Below are 24305 nucleotides of genomic sequence, written 5' to 3' on the forward strand. Positions count from 1 at the left end.
AGGGGGCCCCAAGAAGTTTGGGGCATCGAAGTGCGCATGCGCAGAACGCAAGCCCCGCCCTGCGTCTTGGGTTAACGTTAGCGGCGAACGCTATTTCGCAACGCTGCTCTACGTTCAGGCAACATGGCGGCGCCCGTCGAAGCGGGGCCTCTCACTACACCACCGATTCGTTGCTGTCGCTGCGCTCTGGCCCACGTTCACGGCAAACTAAATATGCACGAAGCTATGGCTTTGTCTGAACTTGCCGCAACCATAAAATTTTAGCGATAAAACACCCCAGATTTTCAGATTGCTTCTGTGCTTACATTGGTGCTAGGCTTAGCGAGTATGCGTCATTTGACGTCAGAGAGCGCGCGAGGTTCAAACAGGCGTGCGCCCCAACGCCGCTCTACGTACACTCAACATGGCGGCGCCCGTCGAAGCGGGGCCTTCCGCTCCACCACCGATTTGTTGTGACCGCTACTCTGTGCATTAAGTTCACGGAAAACGAAAGGCGCACGAAGCTATCGCTTTGTCTGATGATGCCCTCACCACAAAATTTTAGCGATGAAATGTGCTATATTTTCAGATTGCTTCTGTGTTTACAAAGCTGCTAGGCTTAGCGAGTATGCATAGTTTGGTTGCCGTAGAGATGACTTGGCGGGAAGTTCGAATGGAGTTTCCCGCCTCAGTAAAAACACACTTATAATTTTTACTCTTAAATCGTATGTCTGCAATAATAACAGTTTCTGACGATGAAATGAACGCATATTTTAAAATCTTTTTTAAGAGTATCTTTTTGGTTTGCCGTAGTGGCGCTGCAGTCGGTAAACGCAAGCCTGGCTCCGCTGCGTAGGGGAGACCCCTATTCTAAAACTCACCGGCGCACTCGTACGTAGCGCTGGGGCCCGCTATTTCCTTGGGGCCCCCAAGCGTTGGGGCCCCCTATTCTAAAACTCCCTACTATCGCGTTATATACTGAGCGATTTCGGTTTCTGAGCGCTGGGGTGTGTTAAGACGTCACTCCCAAGGAAGAGCAGCAACCCTGGTCACGTGGGCCCCAAACGTAGCGACACACGGACCGCTGCGTCGTCTGCTCTCGTACACATGCTGTGCATACCAGCGCCTTTCGGAATGCCAGCCGGTACTGCGATATGCTGAGCAACGCCATGCGGGCGAGGGACGGCACCGAGTTCTGAAACCAAGCGGCTCGCCTGGGCCGATCTCAGTCGACATCCCCCGTATGCCAAGGCGGTTTCTGCGTTGCATATAGCTTTGCCACACTACGCCGATGCTCGGCGGACGACTGTGTCGGTGGCCCGTAGCCGACAGCGCGTCAGTCGGCCGATCCCCTGCTCAGATTACAGCGACACGATGTCTCACTGTTCGTGCTGACCAATACCCGTCGCTGTATTCACTTCGTTCAGCCCGCGAAGGCGCGCCGCAAGACTGCCTCCGGATCCCGTGGCGGCAGATTTCGGTATCTGCTGCTCGCTTTTTTTTCTGTTGCTTGTATCGCAAACAGTCCGTGTATTCGCTAAATGAATGCTTCAAGTTAATTCCACAGGATTCAGCATTTACCGGGCGAGTATGGAATTCTCCCAGGAATGCGCCCATGCACCCCAGGGCTACTTGCGCGTTCGTTTGGCATTATATGCAAAACTACGTTCTACTTAGGATGAACACGCTTTTTCTTTTTTGCGCCAGTTGTACGTTTACTTTTGTACGCAGTGTGATAAATCAGCAAGAATCGCCGGTGAAAGCGAGCGCCAGCCTGGGGAACGCCTCATAGCCAGATTGCTGACACCGCGTAGGCCCGACGTTTCTCGCTCGTTGTGATTTTTTTTTTTCGATGTGTCCAATACTTGACTTTAAATCGCTTTATCTAGAAGTATGTTTGGAGCCCATCTGCAATAATTAAAATGGCTTAATTTGATGGCCACATGCGACGCCGACGACTACTGCCGGGCGCTGCAAGTCGGCAAACTGGGTCACACCGGCTAGCAGCGGCGCTTCCCGCTCATTTGAGTCCTAAGATATTGGCAATCCTCGATTCAGGTCACTGTTGTCAAAACAATGTTCGATAACAAGTTATATTCGCTAAAACCTGCGAACTCGCTCTCCACAATCACGACATCGCACATAAGAACCTCGTGGTCTCGCTAGGCCTATTTGTACCGCTGGCGAGTCGAAGGAGTCGACTACATATGATATGTAGTCGCTCGTTTCGCTTATTCGTATTCACTGACTGCGACATATTACTAGCGCTAAAAAACACACAAAGGACAGCGAGCAGAAACACACAGCACAGACGCTAGACTTCAACTGCCGTTCCTTGCACACGTAAGCGAAGTAATCACTCTGTCCATGCTCGACACACGTGACTTTTCTTTAACACGATCGCGGGTTATCGCCGAAACACACACTGCACAAAAAAAAAGTAAATTCACAATAGGTTGAAGCGCGTGCTTATTGCCAGGTATGCAATTTATTTACTCGTGAGGGCTACTGAAGGGGTGCTCACGCAGTTATCTCCTGATTTATGAATACAAAAAGCCACAAATATTTCCCTATCGACCTGCTGATCGAACTCCTTGTGCTGCGAAAAAGAGGGGTGCATTCCTCCTCCTCTATTTCGCCATCTTATTCCTAGAACGGAGAAGGTGTATTTTTTGTTCCTCTTATTAACTTGTACCTGCCTTCTTAACTTGTTTACTTCTGTTTTCAGCCGTTTGTATTCTGTGTTTTATATCTGTTGTTTTCTTTCATGAATCCCCCCCTATGTAATGCCCGCATTGGGCCTTTAGGGTATTGAAATAAATAAAAAATAACAAGAGCAACTATAGTCATCGTCTCATCGACGTGAAGGTTTCGCTCGGCCGCCGATGCTGGTGCCGGCAGGTGCGTCAGCAACGGCATATTTGCCGATGTCGGTGTGCCGATCAGCACACCGACCGCTGAGTCGCCGACGCAGCGCCTTGCCGATTTCGCGCGTCGCCGTTCACAATACGTCACGTTACTGTGCCGTGATGTCACTACTACAGTTCCCACGGCTTTACGTCACTAACTATAGCGCTAGCGATGGGTATCGATCATGACAAAGCATTTAGGGACTCTTTGGAGCTGAATTAAAACATATTTTAAGCGTTTGCTCCATCCAACACTTCGCCGTGGATGACCTTACATACAGAGGAAGCCCATAAGTTTTTATACCCTCAAAATTTTATAAAATTTATACCCTCAAACCTCCTGGAATACTAACAGTATTCATTTTTGACTGCATGCATGATATTCAATGAATGAGTTAAACTGAAATTCCCAATCTTACCACACTGTCTACACAGCGCTAAACACTGCCTGTGAATTCAATCAGTGGACAAGTTTTTTTTTTTTTTTCTAAACGAATATGTATTTAATTCCTCAATGGTAAAAGAGCTGCTACAAGTAAAGCAGTGCAAGTTGTTTCATTTGTACACATAACAGTGCTTCAACCATGTAGTGAGGCTTTCGTTTAACCCCAAAGGACTCTAGACAGAGAGCAGTCTTTAATTCTCTAAAGCTCAGATAACTAGGAGTACCAAAGAATCGACATGGCCCAGTGAAGCAGAACATGCAAAAGAAAAAAAATTTCAGAGAATGTAAACATCCTGCACCATTTTGATCCGATTTTGATCCGAATGAAAAAGGTATTGCAAAGACTGCTCTGAAAGGACATGCAAAAGGTAGACACGTACAAGCGCAAAAAAATACGGACAGAGAAGAGACTTGGACAACACGAGCGCTTTTTTGCTTTGGCAAGTCTCTTCTCTGTCCGTGTTTTTTTTTAGCTTGCACGTGTTTGCTATGAACCAACTAGCCCAAAGGTCTGTGCTCCTATGCAAAAGGTCACTGCCCTCTTTTGTTTCCACTACTGCAACAAATAAATGTTTTCCAAGAAAAAATTTTAATGTAACCCTGATGGTTCGCACAATACTTAAATATTTCCGCAGCTCCATTCAAGCTACATATTACAAGCACAAAGGGGGGGGGGGGGGGGGGAGTGGCGAGAAGAATTCAGCGATAACATTTCTGCTCAAGTCCTTCGAAATAGATAGGAATAAACCTTCATTAACCTTGAAACGTTTGCATCACTTGCAATTGTCTCCGCTTAATTAGCCCACTTCACTGCAAGTTCTCGGTGGTGAAAACCATCACCGGCTGCCCAAATCCTTCGTACGGTGTGCAGTTTTTTGTTTTTTTTTCCCCCGTCAGACAAAAAGGAGGAAGACGGTCAAACTGGCCCCAGCAGCTACAAAGCTGCCGTTACAATGGTGGCGGGCGCGTGACGCACATGCGGTCAGAACATGAGCGTGAACGCTCGGGCCACCTTGCGCTCTTCCATGTCAAGGCCACGACGCGCGCGGCCAACCAGACCGAGACGACGTGCGGCTAACAAGCGGATCTCGCGGAAAGGAGCCGACGTCGGCCGATGAGAGCCAGTTTCCAGGGGAGGCCCCGCTGCCCCCTTTCGAGCGCATTCCGAAATCTCGGGGGCGAGCAGCCGGGGAGGAAGGCGCGCGCACACACGCCGGTTCACACCAGCGGGGCAGCGAACGAGGAAAGGCTGACACGAGCACTCACGCTTTACCGGTCGGAAGCTAGCACCACTCAAGCGACAAAGCTCAATCGAACAACGCAGTCTCATCCCGGCAGAAAGAAAAAACATGTCGAAGATGTCCAACTGCCCCACAGCCTCGCTCGCCAAATAACGTTTGCAGCCCGCGGACACTGCCGTTTTCCGCGTCTCCGCCTCGTCACTCTGCGCCGTCGTTCCGGACCGAACAACTCCCTCTCTCCGAACAAGCACGCTGTTCACGCGCAACATCCCGATCAATCGATGCAGCCACCCCTGCCGTACAGGATAAGCATGGTGTCAACACAAGGAAAAAATGAAAAATAAGAAAGCCGAACCACCAGCTAACTTCACATGCGAAATGCGTTTCAGACCTGAACACTCAATGTCAACCGCCTTACTTCAAGCATGCAACTCTGCTCCGAGCAAAAGACGCACATCGCAAACACGATCGCCAGAATGATAAATGCCACCACTGGCAGAAAACGACGCACATTCGTAACGATGACCACTGTTTTTTCTGCCGTGCAGATATTTTCGCCCATCGAGTCATACAGCCTGTTTTCAACTTAGCAGCTTGTCAGTTCTACTGCACTGCTCGGAACTGCAGAGTAAATAGCCCCCGTCACTGGCTACAAGGCTCGCTGGACTTGGATGCAAAATAATTTGAACTAGAAATAAACAAAATCAAATGCAAGAGAATGGATATCGGGTACAGTTCAGCTGCTACTACGAAAGAATTGCATAAAATGAAACGAAAGAAACTAAACTCTCACACGAAACAAGACTTCGCTCACAATGGTTATAAGTAAACATTAAAAAATGGTTGCAGAAGATAACAGGCGGGCAGAGCGATTGGGCTGTCCCCTGACACTAGAATATGTTTTTCGCTTTATTTTTTCGTATGAGGGCGCCAGGCGGCAAATCAGCGCAGCTGCATACATGTAACCTCAACCCCATAGGGGCCTCATATCAGTGATATATTTGGATTTTTGTTTATAACGCTGTCAGACATTGCCGGCGGCCGCAGAGGTTACCAGAGCGCAGAATGAAGCCGTAAGAATGACATCAGCGTCGACGTTAATAAAAAACTGGCGCCAGTATGAGGCGTTGAACGGTACGGCGAACCTCAGCACCAAACTGCAGTCGCAGAACTGCGGCTTGGCCAACGGAGCCCCGACAACCCCTGGCCGCGTATCACCGCGACGTGCGCAACGTAAACAGGAACGCTGCGCGCAGTCTACTCGCGGTAGACCTCTGCAACACATCAAAGCCGTTCGCTCATTGCAAATTCTGCGGATCAGCGGTATGCAGGCGAAGGCTAGGTCTTTGCTTGTGTAAACCCGCGCGATCGGCGCCGCGCGCAACCTTGCATCAGCCTGCGCATTACCTGACCCACGTGCTATCGCCGGCACCGGCTCCCCTCGATCATTCGGCAAACAAGCGGTGCCGGTTCGGACATCCGCGGCGGCTCGAGCCTGCTGCAGTGCAGTCGAGTGCCGTGAAAGGTGAACAGCAGCAGCGGGCAATCAAATGACGACACTGGCAGTCATCAAGTCCGAGGCAGAGTCGTCGCAGTTCTCGAAAGTGGGGGCTCACCTGACGGCCAGGTAGACGGACACGAACAGCACCAGGGCAGTCAGCATCTCGCCGCACAGCTAGTGACGGTGCTCGCAGTGAAAGCAACGGTGGCCGAACAGGCCGGCGGTGAAGACACCGAATCCAGCCGGGACAATCATGCTCTCAACGACTTCGCGACCGGCGCGGCGATAGCGCGCCGCAGATTACGCCATGGTCGCGCAGGCGAACACAACATTTACAAAACCGAGGCGGAAACGTACGCCGCTCCAGCGGACCGGAAGCGAGCACGCAGCGCGGCACGCGATTGGCCCGCTCGTACGAATGGAGCGGCCGTCACCGGCCGCCAGGGGACACGCTCGCACATGTGACGCGGAAAACGAGGGGCCGGCCCCCGGCGAGCGGAGGCCGCCACAAACAGAAAAACCACCGACGCGCTTCCGACAAACTGCGCTGGCTGGGCCCAACCTGCAGCAGACAGAATGTGCGCTGTTCTTTTTTCTTTTCCTTCACGCTTCGTTCTCTTTTCTCCCACCCCTTTTTTTCACAACGCCCGGCATTCCATGGTGCGAACTCAGTCAATTGCGGGACGCGTTGAATAACACACTAGCAGTACTCAGGCAAATTTTAAAGAGGTCGCAAAAATCTCGATCCAAGTACGTACGACGCAGCTCTCGACAGCAAAATCCATGTCCGTACACGTCGTTCGAAACATGCCAGCACATCAGCAATACCCGTCGGCGCGAAATGCGTGCCGATTAGATGTTAAGAGTTTCGTGCGTCACATTTTTTTTTTTACCAGTAACAGCAGACAATGAAAACGAAGAATTGTTCCGATTTATGACAAACGCTTCAATTCTAAGACGTTTTTTACATAAAACAAACAGTCACTGAGCAAGCTTCTTTAAACCTTTTCGTTTGGGTAACCTAAACCAATCATGTCCCAACAGAAGTCGTCGACTGGCTGACCCCCGTTCACGAGCGTGATTAGCATAATTAAGAGCCTATCGATCAATGCTCGTGTGCACATCTTTATAAAGCCGCCCACTTCATTTTAAGTTTCATATGCATTAAATAGACTTTCGAGCAGTACAGATTATGAAACATAAACAAAAATTTAATTTCGCAATTGTTTAAATAAATGCACGGAAGAAATAAGCAAGAAAAAACAAAAATTTTACAGGTTGCGGATTGGTGAAAAAAAATTCAGGGGGGCACTTTGTTGACCTAAAGTGCGATGAGGCGAAAGCCTTAAGCGCGGTATTGCTGCTTGTGTCACTGATGTGTGGTAAAGATGTTAAGCTTCGCCTCTAAGAGTGGAACACGACAGCGTCTTGCAACGCAGGGAGTCCACAGAACGCCATCGCCCGTTCGGCTCTACGCCTTGCTCGTCGGTAAATTGGTTTTTGAGGAAAGGAAATGTATCTGTCTCGCATATCTCGGTGGACACCTGAACCTCGCCGTAAGGAAAGGGAGGAAGATGGGAGTGGAACGAAGACACCGCATTCACTAGACGCGCCTTTGTTCATTCCGAACCATCGAGCTGGCATGGCGGAGTGGTTAGCGTGCTCGTCTCGCACTCCGGAGACCCTGGTTCGATTCCCCAACTCGACCAATTTCCTACTCGGTTTTATTTATTTATCTGGTCTTACTAGAAGGGTTAATTACGCTAATTGGTTAATTAACTAAACTCAGTCCCACTTACTTGAAGCATCACTATACCATCCCTTTAATTGGTCGCATGGTTACTAGCCTAAGTACAATTGGCCCCGTTTGAAATTCGCGCACTGTGACGTCACGACCATGTCGACCAATTGAAAAGCATAACATTTCAGTCGACAACTCCTGCTTACAAAGATGAGGCATTAAAGGCTTCCGCCTTAAAAATTTCTGCGTTGTCTCGCTAGCCAATGCGCTCGTATTTGTTCCAACGAATGGAACACGCATGTGTTCTCGTGCATCTATGCTTTTCATTTACCCACGCTACAGTGAACTAGAATATTTTCCAGTGAAGCGAGCGGAGGGGGCAGCGCCTTGCTACGCGCGTCACCGAGAGTGTCTCCTGAAGCGGCGGCGCTCTTGTCGCCCACCCTTGAAGGCGGCCGGTGGCGGCGGTTCAGAGCACGCCCGACGGCGCTTCAGTTGTGCGCTGGCTTTTCGTTCAGTGTGGTTGCATTGCACGAGAAACCGCATCCTGTTGACAGCAGCCGTTTCTTATATTTTTTTTCTGATTTCCCACACCTTGTCAAAAATATTCGAAACAGGCTTATTGTCACAACTTTTGACACCCTCGATGGAACGATTTCAATGCAATTTGCTCGAAAAGCTTTCGAACTGGACAGAAATGCTGTAACAATGAAAGCAATGCCTGGCATAACTACCGTGCACATCAGCCCCAACAATTTCGAAAAAATGCGGGCAAGTTATGCATTCCAATTGTTCGGGCATGGTCCTTTGCGAGCGTTTTTTCTTTACCGCACTCAGCTAGAGCAGAGCTGCGGTAAACTTGAAGCTACAGAAAAGTTTTTCATAAGAATGAAGTCCTTGATTGCTGTGATGACTGGCAGGTATACAGCTGATGCCCTCAGGCCTGCTTCTGATGGTGTGAAGTTAATAAAGGAAACCCTAGGTTTCCTGGACACCTGGGAGCGCCACGCTGATAAAAAAAATTCTGAGCGAATCTACCGCGGAAGGCCTAAGAGTCACGCTAACAAGTACTCTTGAGCACCTTCAGTACTTGCACGACCAAGTTGGCCACAGCTACCTGTTGACATCACGACTGAGCCAGGACAAAGTGGAGAACTTCTTTGGATTGGTAAGGCTTTCATCTGGCTGCAACTCCCATCCAACACCACAACAGTTTGTTATCACTGTTCCCTGCCTCTCTTATTACAACTTGGCACACAGCGTTGCAGGTGGAAATGTAGAGAGCGACATATTAAGTTATCTCCTTGACGCGGGGGACAAAGAGGAATCTGCAAAGCAGCAACTGATGGAGAAAGTGCAGGTTTGCTCCGAAAAAGAGGGACCGTCGGCTTCATGTGGCAGTGCAGCTGTGCAACATGACTATAACATCCAAAGAAGTGACTCAAGGTTGATCTATCACATCTCTGGGTACGTGGCAAAAAAGTGCGTGCTACCGACAAAATGTCCTGCATGTATGGATTGCCTCTTATTGCCAGCAGAGCAAGGGCACCGCATGCCTGCTGCAGAATTTGTTAAACATATTGACGACGGAGGCTTACGCTACCCCTCGGTTGAACTGTTCCGTTTCATCACAAGGCTGGAGGACATTTTTTACGAACTGCTTTAGTGCGCGCAAAGTTCATTCCGAAAGTGTCATGGACATATTACACATGATTGATTGTGCTACTCCTTTAAATGTGGAATGCAATTTGAGAGTATCACTCCTCGCATAGTGAGTTTTTATACTACTACGAGGCTTCATTTTTTTATCAAGGACGAACAAGTCAAACATGCTGTCGAAGCGAAAGGCAGCGCAGCACCTCAAGCTAAGCAGATTAAATTAGCTATATTTGTAGACTGTTTGCTTCATGCATTGGAGCTTTCAAGTTGATCTCAGTGAAAATTACGAACACCTGCATTAAAATCGTATTAAGCAGTTTTTCGACTGTTTTTTGCGTCAATCGCTTTTATGGTGCACATCATATGTGTTGACTGAAGTGCATTCTCGTATCAGCATGGAATCAATAGTTATACACACCTAATATTCGGTGAATTTGTGTCTTGGTTCATAATGAAAACGGTATCTATATATATATTTTTAATCGCGTATATCCCGTGAGAAATGGTCCCACGAATAACTGTTACTTTGCAAAATTTAGTGTCTCGAAATATGTCGGAACTGCGACAGTTTGTAATACTTAGCTCAAAAAAAAAAATGTTTACAGTGCGCTCAATAGCCTTCGTCTGTTACTGCTTGCTATGGCGGGATCGACATTGTACACTCAATTCAGTAAACATCCGCACATGCCAAATATCTTCAAATATTAAAGACATATAGCAAGCGCAAAACAAAACTACGTTAAACGCGCAGCTAAATAACGAAGCAGGCTTTCCAGTCTCATGTGCTGGCATCGCACGCTGCGGAGGCGAGCCGAGCGTTCAAGGGTGGTCGATCGCAGCGCCGCCGCTGCAGGGGACACGGCGTGCGTCAGGCTGAGAGGCGCGGTCGCGCCACTGGAAAATATTCTAGTTCACTGTACCCACGCTGCCTTACCGCGCAGAAGAAAGTTTTTTTCCGAAAATCCGCATCCCGCAAACTTTTGTTCATGGCTGCACAAGTGAAGGCGGTCTCGGTACGGTCAAGCCGCGCCCGAGCTGAGCAGAAGACCGAGACGGAAAGTGCGCTGCACTATCCTGATCGCGGCGTGAACATAGGAGCGCGTTGCCGCGCATTCTGAGGAGGCCTCGAGTTACCAGGGCACATGCGCGGTGCATGTCAAAAAGTCCATGTAATCTGGTTTCTCGGGGTCACGTTTAAGGGTGCTGATGGTAATAGAAGCCACGCGTTCCCTTACTCACCAACTGTACAGCGAGTGCGCGGCGGCCGGCCGAGAAGAATCGCATTTGCCCTCTGACTGGCACACATGACTCGCCGTTCGTCCCACCACCAAAGGTGTCGCTAACCGGCGACTCGGTTGACAGGAAGCTGGTACAGCAGAAGACGCTTTCTGCTCCGCATTTACAGGCAAAGTCTTCAGACACAATAGTTGGCATGACGGCAGAGATTATGGATAAGCTGCAGTACCGAGTTGGCGCCGCCGTTGCTACACTATTCCGCTTGTGTCGCGACAAAACTCAAAGCAATGCTCCGCCTTGTGAAAATGAAACGCGTTGTTTGACAGACGTGATTTGAGATTAAACTACATAGTTTCCGGTCTGGTACTCACACAATCCTCGGCAGTGACTTCATAACTTTCCTGAGTCTATCACGAGTCTATAATTTCATTCAGTTCTTAATAAGCTGGCCAGCTTGAGTTCTACATCTCTCGACATGCAAATTTTACAAATTTGCTGCCTCCGAAGCAATAAAACCAGCAGTTCTATTGTCTCCACGTCCTTAATGTTGTCTTTCGTTTCAAGCTTCGCTGCCGTTTGCGGTGTTCTGAACATCGCCATGTTCCGCCGCAGATAATTATAAGATATCATATATTCCGCTAGCTAATTCTCGTATCGCACATGCTGCTTAACGTAGATGCTGTCCGAAGTATACCTCTGGATCATTTCTCTTAAATCATGACCAAATCATTTACGTAGAGAAGCCGCCAAAAAGGGCTGTCACCAATCCCGATATCATTCAAATCATTACGTTCCTAAGGTAGACTGCCGGAAACCTTAGTAGCATTCTGCGCACTAATCCACCTCTGAACAATGACGACAGCGTGCTACCACCCCCCCCCCCCCCCCCCTCCCCGGGATGATTTAAGTAAAAAGACAACCGACCGACACATCAAAATCCCATCTTTTTCCTTCGCACAGGAAAACGTGGAAATTCCGGAAGCAATAAAAATTACTGGAACGTTTAATTTACGACAGTAACCTGTGTACAGTTGCCGATTGGTATTAAGCATTGTGCAGCTTTGAGCAGCAACAACACGGCGGACAATCAGCCACTCCGTTCCTTTTTTCTTTTGCGCGCACTTTCCTTCGTTTCTCACACCTTCGAAGATTGTTGTTCGCACCGCTGCATACCGAGGTCATGAGAGCAAAAGACGTGCGGCGACGTCATTAAATTTACACCCGCCAAGCCGCGTAAGGAACGAAGCACTTGACTCTCAAAAGTAATTTTTAGTGCCCATGCGACAGGAATACGCACAGCTTTCAGCCGTGGACGCACAGCTGCAACATGTACTACCAGCAACGAATGAAACGCGAACAAAGAAACTGAAGTGACAGCACAAAAACGCCAACATATTAGCTCCTGGAGAGCATATACAAGCGAGGTTGAATGACACTTCTGAAGAAGAGTCCTCGCTCTTTCGAAATGAAATTGCCCTCTGCTAGTACTGAGCTTCCCCTGGCTAAGAGCTTACTTTGCTGTTCGCGGCTCAGTTGTATTGTTCGCGTTTCATTTCTTGCTGATAGTGCCATCTGTTTGCCCTCATTCTACACCCAGTTTTTAATCTACCCCCCGTCTGGATGAACGCTGCCGTGCCGCTTCTGAGCTCGCAAACACATTACGGCGAAGATGGTGCGCCCGTAATGTGGCAGCTGGTGAACCTCCTGCCATCTACCTGGACGACTTGTTTCATGGGCATACTGCCGCGCAAGGACTGTAACAGATGCGCTTCGCATAAACGTTTACGCGTCATTTGCCACTCGTTTGACGTTGCTAGGGCGGAACATTTACCTCTACCCGTACGCTACGCCAACTGCCCCTTGCCATGGCGTGGCCATGGGTCTTGGCGCGGCTATCTAGATTTTTCTCAAAGGCGTTAGTCTTAATGTGTTTCCTTAGCTCATCGCCATGCTGTGCATTCCCAAACTGCTGCTTTTTTTTTATTTTTTTTTAAATCTTCCCTGTAGCGTGGGCTGTTTTCCATGCTGAGCACGCCCTGTTTTGCAGGACCTTCGTGATGCGAGTGCCGCGACGTTGAGTAAGCAGCGTGTCTACGTGTCCGTTTTCTTTTGTCATTTTGTCTCATTTTTCTTCAGGTTTTTTTTTTTCTTTTTCCCTACCCTCCCCTTTCCAAAGCAGTCATGCGTTGCGCCATACCCACGTCACAGTTGCAAGCCTGTTTCTCTCCGTTGCATTCAGTCTGTTCCAATATTTCCAAACCGAATAACTGGTCCAACCTGATATTCTCGAATACAATCCATGCAGGGTGATGCGACTGAGCGCAGTGGCTTTCACGCCGTACAGTCACTAGGGTGTCAATATAAAATGCACCAGTGCTAAGCATTCTTATGAACAACTGACCACCACTTTACAGTTAGTACGAGAACACGTTTGCCCCACATCCCTTCGATTGTCAGCGCACCAAATGTCCGCGTACCCTCAGATAACACCTTCAGAGAGTTTCACCGAAAGTGTGCGATGCTGCGACCGCGGCCTCCGTGACCCCGTCCAAACGCGCCAGCGAAGTGCTTCCGTGTGCTTACGTGCCCGAGTCTGGACTTCGACCGTCCGATACAGTCGGTTTGGCACCACAAGAAGCAGCTTTCCGTGAGCGGCGCTGGTTAGCAGCCGCCTCCTCCTGAGAACCGTGCTACTGGAGGCACTTTTATGTCCGTGCTTCACTGCTGATACAGGCAGGAGGCCCTTTCCGGGGAGGCGTGAAGCTTCAGCCTCGCAGGCTTCGAGTTACCTTCATTTGTTCAACCCCGTCCTAACTACGAAAAACATTAGGAGCGGATCACGATTAAACGGAAAACAGGCCGCTGACCTGGTACAGTACGCGGTCGATGCACTGCTGCTGTTGGGAAATGCATGCCCCTTATGACGACGCGTACTGCCCTTCCTGCAGGGCCAAAAGCCGACATATCGGCATAAAGTTTATGGCGATATTTTTAAGCCAGCATGTTGAAAGTAACCTCTTCCTGCGAACAGCACATTTAATCATCACTTTCCAGCCGCGGTTGCCTTGCTAGAGACACGGTACAAACTCAAGCGTACAAAGCCAACAGCGAGCAGCAAAAAAATTACAATAGAAATCTAGCCGCGGTGGCTCAGTGATTGTGGTGCTCTTTTGCTGACCCGAAAGATGCGGGTTCGCTCCAGGCAGCGGAGGTAGAATTTCGATGGAGGCGAAATTCTAGAGGCCCGTGTACTGTGCGATGTCAGTGCACGCTAAAGAACACCAGGTGGTCGAAATTATCCGGAGCCCTCCACTACGGCGTCCCTCATAGCCTGCGTCGTATTGGGACGTTAAGCCCCATAAACGGAAGGGGCAACAGAAATCTACACAATCCACAGCACATGTCAAAACGAAAAAGTTAGGAAGACACTCAAGCTCCGGCTTTAACAGCACGACGCGATAGCGTTAATAGACACCTTTAGGATACTGTGTCACCGTTAACGTCACCGGAGTACCGGGAGCCTGTGCGCCGTCAGTGCGCATGCGCTAATCTACCAGATGGCGCCAGGCACGCATCGGGACCAGTCAGCGCGCGTGGACTGGCGGTGGGCGAGCTCCCGGTACTCCGGTACGGGTAACACAGTGCACGGCATGCTAAAGGTGTCTAAGGGCTCCCTTCAGCGGTTCTTTCACCCACAGTTATTCTTTTTTCACATTCGCACATTCATCACAATTATCACAACACAGTTTCCACATACTCGTATTTGAACTCTTCCACATTGCAGACGCACATAATGCAACTGAAATTATCTCACTAATTGGCGCGTCTCTAGTTCACTCCACTAATTACCAGATTACTAAGCTTCAAATTAAGCCAACATCACACACATCACCACCCACCCCCAATTGTGTCTCAGCCAAGTCAACGCGCCTATGTAGCCTAGTCCGTAGGGTGCCAGGCTGGTGACCCAAGGGTTGTGGGTTCGAATCCTGACAAATTTATGAGAATTTGTGGTTTATGTTTTATGGGGTTTAACGTCCCAAAGCGACTAAGGCTATGAAAGACGCCGTAGTGGAGAGCTCCAGAAATTTCGACCGCCTGGGGTTCTTTAACGTGCGCTGACATCGCACAGTACACGGGCCTCTAGAATTTCTCCTCCAAAGAAATTCAACCGCTGCGGCCGGGATCGAACCCGCGTCTTTTAAATTTGTCCTTGCGTAAATCAATTACCTTGAACAGTTCAGTCGTTTCAGACATGCGCCGACCTTTAATTCACATTACAATTATTTCGAATCATTTTCATTCCAGACATACACGCGTGTTGCCACTGACGTGGATTTTCTGTAACAACCCCACCATGGACGACGCCGGGTTTTCCGCTAAACGAGAGCCTTGATGCTGTCGCGTTAAAAACAACGCCGAATAAAGGTTGTTAAAAACGGTTAAGTCGATTAGGCTTCCGTACGTAAGCCTCGTTCACTAAACGGAAAGACTAAAGCAGGAAACTTAAGTGCATCTCAGCAACTGTCCAAGGACTCTTGCGTACGTAGGCGGAAGATTGCTGTTGCGATATAGGTTTTCTTTTTCTTCGGTTGTCTGGATCATCAGGGACTCCAGATATTGGCGTGAACAAGGCTACTATAGTCGGACACAACTCAAGAACGAAGCGGCGAATGTCCCTCAAAGGCGGTCCTCCAGCCAGTGCTATATTATAGCGGGACGACGCGGGAGCTTTCACGGGACGGGATTAATCTACGGAATAAGTGAATTAACCACTACGTCACCTCAATCGACCACCGCCATAGAGTTTCTTACTATTACCTAGAGGGAAAGCTGGCGGCGCTGCACTTCAGCCACCATGGACGCTCAAAGCATCATGGGGCGGTGAGCTACTTGTTGCGGAACAGTCGTAGTTTTTGGAGAGCACGGAGTGGCACTACTGAGACGTTTCATTCCGAAAACGCTGTTCGTGTGTGCGCAGACGACTTTCGCGCGAACGCAGTGTGCAAAACCCATAGTAGTGAAAACGCGACGACACACAACGCCAATAAAAGGTTTCACTTTTCTGAAATGCCATTAAAAACCTCTTAGTGTTTAAGCAACAACATTTTTTTTTGAAAACATATTTACTTTTGAAAGTGCGCCTGTTAATTACGAAATGCTAGTTTTTATAGTGTTCTTTACTTGGCCAATAGGAGAGCGAGTCGTGTCTTGTTTTGGGCAAACTTTGCACTTAAATGCTTTTCTGCTCATTTGTTGCAATAATTAGACCAGATATTAAATGTTAGGACGTTTGTAGTTATCAAACAGCTTTATTTTTCTATTATTTTTTGGCCAAAAGTAGCAGTTCCGCAACAAGTAGCTCACCGCCCCATGATGCTTTGAGCGCCCATGGTGGCTGAAGTGGTCTCGAGGGGTCGCCATGCAAACTCCCATAGACGAGCTGAGCTTTCCCTCTAGGTAATAGTAAGAAACTCTATGACCACCGCCAACTGGACGGCCTCCTTTGAGGGGCATTCGCCGCTTCGTTTTTGAGTTGTATCCGACTATAGTGAACAATATTAGCGAACAAGGCTTCCGTACGGAAGCCGAAACGTCAACCTTTTTCAACTACCTCTGGTCGGCGTTCCTTTTTCCTTTCGACACAAATGTGCTACCCGACCAGACAAGATGGCGTCAAACCTTACATTTAATCACCGAAAACTTGAAACTTGTCCAAGCCAGGGCGAAACCCGCAATTTTTGTGTAAAATGCTTCATGCACAGACAAACTAAGCAGTTAAGGCGGCAGTCAACCGAGTCGCCTGTCAAAGCACCTTTTCAGCCGCAATCCCGCGTCGAAGTAGCAGAAGTCAACGGAAATGGCCACGCGTAGCTCACATCAATCTCCCTAAATGAGTCCAATCACGAGTTTCGCAAGACACTTCTCAGATCGGAGGAGAAACCTCTAGTTGCCTTCACAAAGCACACACGTTTGAAGCGAAGTGATTGCTCCATTTACCTGGCGGCCCAGACTGCAACGGCTTGGTTTATTAGCGAAATATTGATTTCCAAAAACCATGCCCCCTCAGAGAGTTAACCGGATAACAAAGATGATCGCTAGATTTTCGCTAGAGGCTGTTTTCTCTAATTTTAATAACCGCGGAAAAGCGACGCGACCGTGATGTCGACACCGGACGGGGAAAAAGCGTGATAACAGTGCGCGTTCAGGTTCACCGCTTTTACCATGCAGGAAAGAGGAGCGCGCCCAGAAAAGTAAAGAAAAATATGCGCTCGAGCGGCGTTCGCGACCAGGGACGTTTCCATTCAGCTTTCTCCCGACAAAGTAGAGTCATTTCTCGTCACCCTCGGCCCCCGGCGGGTTATCTGTAGCAGACAACACAATAGCAAACGCCACTCTCTTTACGACGGCCAGGACGGCGCTGGACGAAACGAAACATTGTAATCGGGTTGGCAACGGACACTGCGGCTCGGCCAACGGAAGGGGGCGAGATTAGCTCGCCGGCCGAGCGACTAGAAATAGTAATGGCACTCGGAAGCGAAGGACACGGTATCAGGAGGGCCTTGTTTTTGCTTTGCTCCTTCTCCTTTTTGAATTTCCTCCCTTCGTCCATAATCGGCGTCATACGCGGGGCACAGGCGGTCGCAGTTACAGACGTAATAAGAACGTGCGGGCTATTATTGCAACCCTAATAAGAGGGACGGAACAGACGGCGCAGGCCCTTCGGGTTATCCCTACACAAATCGGGGATGTGCGTGCGCAGAGTTGCACTCAGCACTTGCACGCGCAAGATCGATGGCGATCAGTCCTGACGTCATGCATACACTGCGCCGAGCGGCGATCGCCACAATCATTTCGCGACCGTTGCCACCGTCTCAGGGTCCCCTTTCGCGTGCAAAGAAACCTCCGCGCGCACTGGTGGCGTTTCTTATCGGCCCCATCTCAAGCGTGGCTGCCGACCGCCTGCGGCGGACGAGCCGGGCTTTCACGGCGGGAAAGTTGGCGGCGGTGTTTGCAAGCGACGCAAGCAAACGGGCTGCGCAAAATAAAGCGACATTCCGGTTCCGTTTCACTGGCCAAACATGGAGGGCTTTCTTGCGAGTATATAGGTCACAAAGCTGTCTGGCCAACCGCCAGATTATGCGCGCAGAAGCACTTAGGCTGACATCAAAAGCTGCTCAAATGCATTCGTATTCGGAGCCACCTGCCTACCGAATGTGGTAGCCAGGTATACAGATGCGTGATTCGTTCGTTATTCGCGCACGTGAGCCCAAAAACTTGGCGGGCGTCATCCGCTCCGCACTGACCACGCGCCTAGCTCGCCTTCAGCAAGTCAAAGCGGACTAGCCACACCATGGAGAGTCAGTCGTGGCATCGTCTACCCCGACCTGAACAGAAGTTGTGATGAGACGGAATATTAGATCAGCTGTTCACTGTCACACCCAGACGAATAAGGATTGACAAATTGCACATCATTCGGAAAATACCGGCGGTCTGCGCGCTCCAAACAAGAAAGAAAAATAAACTTCAAGTAGGCCGCTCCACAGGTCGACAACGCCTCGGATTATAGTAATGCTTGCACAGCGTTGTGGAGAGGCTGGGTATTCCGTACGTCGGTTACTCTACTCCTTCGCGATCTGCGACTAAAGAAAGAAAGGGAGAGAGACGCCCACAGCGGCGGCTTCTACAACAAGGATCTAGCAAGCGGAGAATAGACCCCAAGCAACACTTCCAGTCCCGCCAGTCTATATACGTGCTAGACGTTGGCTACACCGGTAATTTCTACAGGCATAGTTGTATATTTATACAACTTGCTCCGCAGTTCCCATGAATACATTTTAAGGCACGTGCACAAAACACACCGAATTAGAAATGGACGGCTCATGTTTCATCTTGACGTTTTTCGAAACAGCGTCTCGCTCTAAGGAGACCTACAAAATGCATGTTTAATGAGTTTCCCCACGACAATGAATGCATCGCCGCACCTCACTTTCAGGATCACTGCTTCGCGGAGGACGCTCAATATGGACAAGGCGAAGGGCACAGATTTTCGCTTGCATGTTGACTTGGTTTTTCAAAATCGCGCTCTCCAAACTCGTCCAATACGCGAATGACGGCTAGGAAGAGGCGCAACCCCGGATACAAACGCAGAAGAGGGGAGATAACGACGTCAAAGATACTACTGTGGGAAGTCCTCAACGGGCCCTTGGCAACTACGACAGTTGGCACCGCCGTAACTACACCACCCCCCCCCCCCCCTCCCCTTCCCTCTTTTTTTTTTTTTTTAAGTGAGGAGCGCAAGGAGATTCCCAGATACAAGGTTAATACCGAAGGTAAGCACTGAACTCCAGCGCACCAACATCGCGCTTTAGAGGAAAAATGACTTCCTTCAGTCGCGCGTCATGCTTTCTGAATGTGGGCGTCCGTTCCGGGGAGGCGTCAAAAAATTGCGCGGCTGCACATGTGTTGGATGCCGCCATTAAGTGCGCCGCATTCAAAGGAGAGCCGCGGGTGCGCCTCGGTATATGGTGCGCTGTGCTACGCGGCATTCAAACATTCTATCTTTCTCTTTCCCGAAGTTAGGGGGTCGACCTATACGCGAGCAAGAACCCTACACTGTAAATCGGAGCGTTGCCATCCGACGTATGCTGCGATTCATGTTATCCGAGTGCCTGGCATTCAGCTCGCCACACTGACGTACGGGGAGCTCGTCTGAGCAAGACGTCTAACGCTTGCGGAACATGAATAAGTATGCGCACAGATTTATTCGTCACAAAATGTTTTGTCCCGCCATATAGCGAGAATGGAAGCATTCTTAAAGCACCTATGCAATTTCCATTGTGTGTAAATGCGAGAGCAAACCTCTCACTTCTCGATGTACACACCTCAACCGCGCGTTTACTCCAGAGCCGAGTTTCTGCTACTATATGTTGACAACGCCAACGGCAATAAACCCAATCAACGTCGGCGGCCTATTTGCTACACGAGGGGTGATGACGTCATTCACGTGCCGCGTTTCTGCCACGCATGCTTGCCACGGGTTTCTGATTACGACGGGGTTTCGCACAATAAGCTAAGTAATGCTCTCGCATTAAAAAGAGAGGAGACGGGGGCCGCAAATCCGTTACAAATACCTAAAGCTTCTTTTCCGTCTCCACCTAACCCGCCAAGAATAGACTCGAGTGCTCGCCGTGTTTGCATCCACTTCACACTCGGTCCCCGGGTGCATTGGACGAGAGCCAAGTTCGCGGCGGGCATCCGAGCGTCAGCACGCGTCATTCACTCCGAGGTAATCCCAGGGAGCGTCTGGTTTCAGCACGCTCACCCGCTACACGTTCGAACGCTACTGCTCGACAGGGTGCCCGAGGCAGCAGTGCTCCTTGGATGGAATCGTCGAACTCGAGGCAGCTGCCCGCGAAAACAGCGTGCGAAAATAAAGCCCCCGCAGTGTCCACACGGGAAAACCACGTAATAGTCTGCGCTACTATTTGCATTGAACGCTAGGTGTCAAAACTGGGGGGAAACACGCGCCTAGGCGCAGAAGCCGCAAATTCGCAATTACCGAACATCGCGGGGGAATCGACCAGGCCGGAAAACCCGCTTTCGACACGAGCGTTAGGCGACGACCGGCTCTCGCACACCGCTGGACACAACGACGCTTGGAAGAAAGCGTTGGAGCAGGCTTTCTCTGCCAGACTCGGGTGCAGAGCACGGTCGGGACAATGGAGTAACTGCATCGAGGGCCCGAAAAGGCAGCGGCTCTGAGGACACAACTCTTCATTTTAGTAAAGCTCGAGTATGTTCGCGTCGCGTCTCTCGGCGTTTTAGCCGTATAGAACTTGCTCTGTTCGGCATTTGCAAGGCTTCGAAGCGTAACAGTGTGCAAGGGAGTACCTGTTGCAGAGGAAATAATATTACGTGAAAAGCAGTCGGGCCAGTTAATTCATGATTCTTGGCAAAACAGCGTGCAGGGTAACAGGATACAGACAAGAAGAGACAGTCAGCGCTGCGTCTGTACTTTCTTGTCTATGTTCTGTTACCCTGTCCGCAGTTTTACGAAGAAATAATGTTGATCAAGCATTTTTCCCGATTGTTCGCAGGGGAACGCGAAAGCGAAACATGCTTGACAGACGAGTGATTCGAGTCCGCGGCAGGTAATAAAAGGCTGTCTAGACGGCAAGAAATTACACAGCGCGACCAACAGTTACACATTACGCTTATTTACTACGTTACAAAAGGCTCATTTATTGTTTGAGCTTGGTGCTTTCTTGCCGGAATTTCTATCCCTGAAATCGTCGATAGATCTGCACAAAAAAAAAAGCCACGTCACGTGACATATATCGGCCAAGAAGAGATGACAAGCCTTGGATGAATAGTGCGCTTCGAATAATGGTGAAAAAAAAAAAAACGGTTGTTTGCAGGTGCTATTTGGCACCTTACCTCACACTGTCATCATCATCATCATCAGCCTGACTACACCCACTGCAGGGCAAAGGCCTCTCCCATGTCTCTCCAATTAACCCTGTCCTTTGTCAGTTGCCGCCACTGTATCCCCGCAAACTTCTTAATCTCATCCGCCCACCTAACTTTCTGCCGTCCCCTGCTATGTTTGCTTTCTCTTGGAATCCACTCCGTTACCCTTAAGGCCCAGCGGTTATCTTGCCTTCGCATTACATGCCCTGCCCAAGCCCATTTCTTCCTCTTGATTTCAACTAAGATGTCGTTAACCCGCGTTTGTTCCCTCACCCACTCCGCCCGCTTTCGATCTCTTAACGTTACACCTATCATTTTCCTTTCCATAGCTCGCTGCGTTGTTCTTAACTGTAAACTGAGATAAGTTTTACCTGGGCGCCAAGTATGCAACGTGAGCCTCAAGCCTTCAGGCAATGTCCAATTTACTAATAGAAGACAGCCACTACTCTCACAATAACCCCTTTGATTCTACCTCATTGATCAATTTCTTTTCACTAACACAAAACAATGTGATGCATGAATTTCCTTGCTTGGTTATTATCTCTGTGCCCTAAAATGTTTTCATCGCTCGTCCGTTTATATCCTCCTGAGACCCGTGTATGGCAATTTGTCCAATATATTGGACATTAGCTTTTAAGCCAGTACTCCCGCGCCGAAAGATTCATCTTCATAAAACCCGCTTGTCCAATACATTGGACAACTGGTGGCGCCATCTGTGCACCTTTTTTGAAATTAAACTGCTCACATTCCCGCCAAAACACTTTGAAAACTGCGGCGTTCAGCGGCGCGGCGTTCCATGGCACCTGCCGGAGAAGTAAGTGTTGTTTCTGCGATTTTACCGACTTTGAACGCGTAAATTTTGTTGGATATCAACAAAAATAGCACAGAAAATATGTAGATATCGTAATTGTAACTCTTCATGACCTAACTTTTCTGTGCTTTCAATCTGATTTCACGTGTCCAATACATTGGACGCTGGGACTCAGCCCGGTTATTTTGACCGCGCTTTTGAGATGGCTTTCGCAATAACTGTAAACGAATACTGCTGGTATTTAACGGCTGGGGACGAAATAACGTCTTTTTTGTTGTAGGAGACAGGCCTCGCGTTCCTGATGAGATGGCCGAAGCAGTTTTACAAAGAATTGGACAAGCCAACACATCAGTTGGTTGGTTTAGTTGGTTTATGGGGTGTAACGTCCCAAAGCAACTAAGGCTATGAGAGACGCCGTAGTGAAGGGCTCCGGAAATGTCGACCACCTGGGGTTCTTTAACGTGCACTGACATCGCACAGTACACGGGCCTCTAGAATTTCTCCTCCAAAGAAATTCCAGCCGCCGCGGCCGGGATCGAACCCGCGTCTTTTAGGTCAGCAGCCGAGCACCTTAACCACTGAGCCACCGCGGCGGCCTCCAACACATCAGACATTGACCTATCGGACAGCGACGACGACACTATTGTCGATACAAAAACAGCCAGAAACGTCAAGAAGCAAGAAACGTCAAGGAAAAAAAACAGCAAGAAACAGAGAGTGACAGTGAAGTTGAGTGAAGCCCACCATCAAAGCTAGCTCGACGAGGAGAGACCAACAAAAGTGCCTACAATTTCCCAAGGCTGTCTGACGCAGCTAACGCTGCGCGCTGCCGGTTTGAGGGGTGCACCATGAAAACAAAGTTTTTTTGCACAAAATGTTAGCAGTTCTGCATAACAAAAGACAGAAGATGCTTCGAAAAGGCACACAGCAAGTGAGCACAGCGAAACTTTTTTATTCAGTTGACGTATATTTTGCTACTTTGACTTTTGTCATAATAAAGTATTTTTTTCGCACAACTTTAACAGCTTTATCTGAAGTATTTTGTGGCACGCCAACTGGGTGGGAAAATACGGCTAGAGTCCTAGTGTCCAATATATTGGACATCGTGCTGAGCTAAAACTATTTGTACTGTTGAGAAACTATCTCTCACTTTTCACCTTTGTACTCCTACCAGCTTATTCTGAAACCCTACAAAGTTTTTGTGCACTCAAATTCACTTCGGGTCTCAGGAGGATATATGTGTGTATTATTGCGGTTTTTTTTGTGATGTTCTTTTCTGTATAAGTTAAATTCTGGAATCCTTACGTCTACTAATTACACCTAATTCCGCATAAGAGGTCCCACTACGAGACCTCTTTCTTTAATACCCCAAAGCCTAGTATTTTTGATTGATAAAAAAAATGAAAACTGGTGGCGCACACATCGGGTGCCAGAGCTAAGGGCAACGAAGCTTTTTTTTTTTTAAAAAAAAAAAAAGTGTCCTGGCCAAGTGGGAAAAAAAAAAAAAAAAACTACGGGTTGGCGAGAGTCGCGTGGCCCACTCAGCAGTATTTTATGGTTCTCCGAAAACTTATTCATTGTCGGCGTCAGGAACAAAGTCCCATTCACAAGTTGTAGATCGCCTTCAAAAAAAGCTAACTGAAACGCCTGCACCAAGGTACCGGCAACATCGATGCTGCCTGCAGCTTTCTTTCCGCGCCTGGGAAAATAAATACAATGTGCAAGCAAGTTATGCAGGCCCAGAGAGCACAGAAGCATGCTCCCCAACCCATTCCATGCGATGTAGGTGTAGTGTGCCAGATTCCGTTCACCTGCAGCGCCGTCTATATCGGTCAAACGGGGAGATGCGTTAGCACGCAGCCGATGGAGCATGAAAATAGCGGCAAGAAAGATTCCCCCTCCCATACAGCTGTTCACAGCAAGAAGAGCAAATGCGCGCCGATATACCGGGTGTTTCATATAAGGTGTTCTGCAATTTTCAAAAATCCGCTTGTCGAGTTATACGAGCGCTTTTTTCATACTTCTGTGACCCTGTCTAAGAAGAACTGAGTGAGCTATCTCACTTCCCACTTGTCATAGCTGTAATCGTTCCGGCTGCGTTTTGAAATAACTGTTTAGTTTTTGTTTCCTACCGTTTCTTCAATAAATTCAGCTGACATTCAGCGCTTGTCTGCGTTTCCGTCTACGTCCCATCTTTGATTGTGCTACTGACGCACAACGACAACCCACCAACTTGCCGAAATTTAAACTTTAATCAATGGTGGTCAAAAGTTTAGGGGTGAAGCGGTGGCCCCGGGTTCGATCCCCGGA

General features: G+C 48.9%; 1 protein-coding gene across 3 annotated transcripts in view; it reads right to left on the bottom strand.

The window, feature by feature from the left end:
- mino (glycerol-3-phosphate acyltransferase mino) overlaps positions 1–24305 on the bottom strand; it is a 100324-nt gene that overhangs the window by 42887 nt on the left and 33132 nt on the right. Inside the window, exon 1 of one of the 3 annotated variants that reach the window (XM_089578702.1) lies at positions 6191–6429. The exons of the other annotated variants lie outside the window; for them this stretch is intronic. Coding sequence (XP_089434828.1) covers positions 6191–6237 — 47 coding nt within the window. The 5' untranslated portion in view covers positions 6238–6429. Of the gene's footprint in view, positions 1–6190; positions 6430–24305 lie in introns of those variants that run through there. 3 annotated transcript variants of the gene reach the window in all.

Source organism: Amblyomma mixtum, chromosome 3 (genome assembly GCF_055824585.1).
Source record: "Amblyomma mixtum isolate Tamu chromosome 3, ASM5582458v1, whole genome shotgun sequence".
NCBI lineage: Eukaryota > Metazoa > Arthropoda > Arachnida > Ixodida > Ixodidae > Amblyomma > Amblyomma mixtum.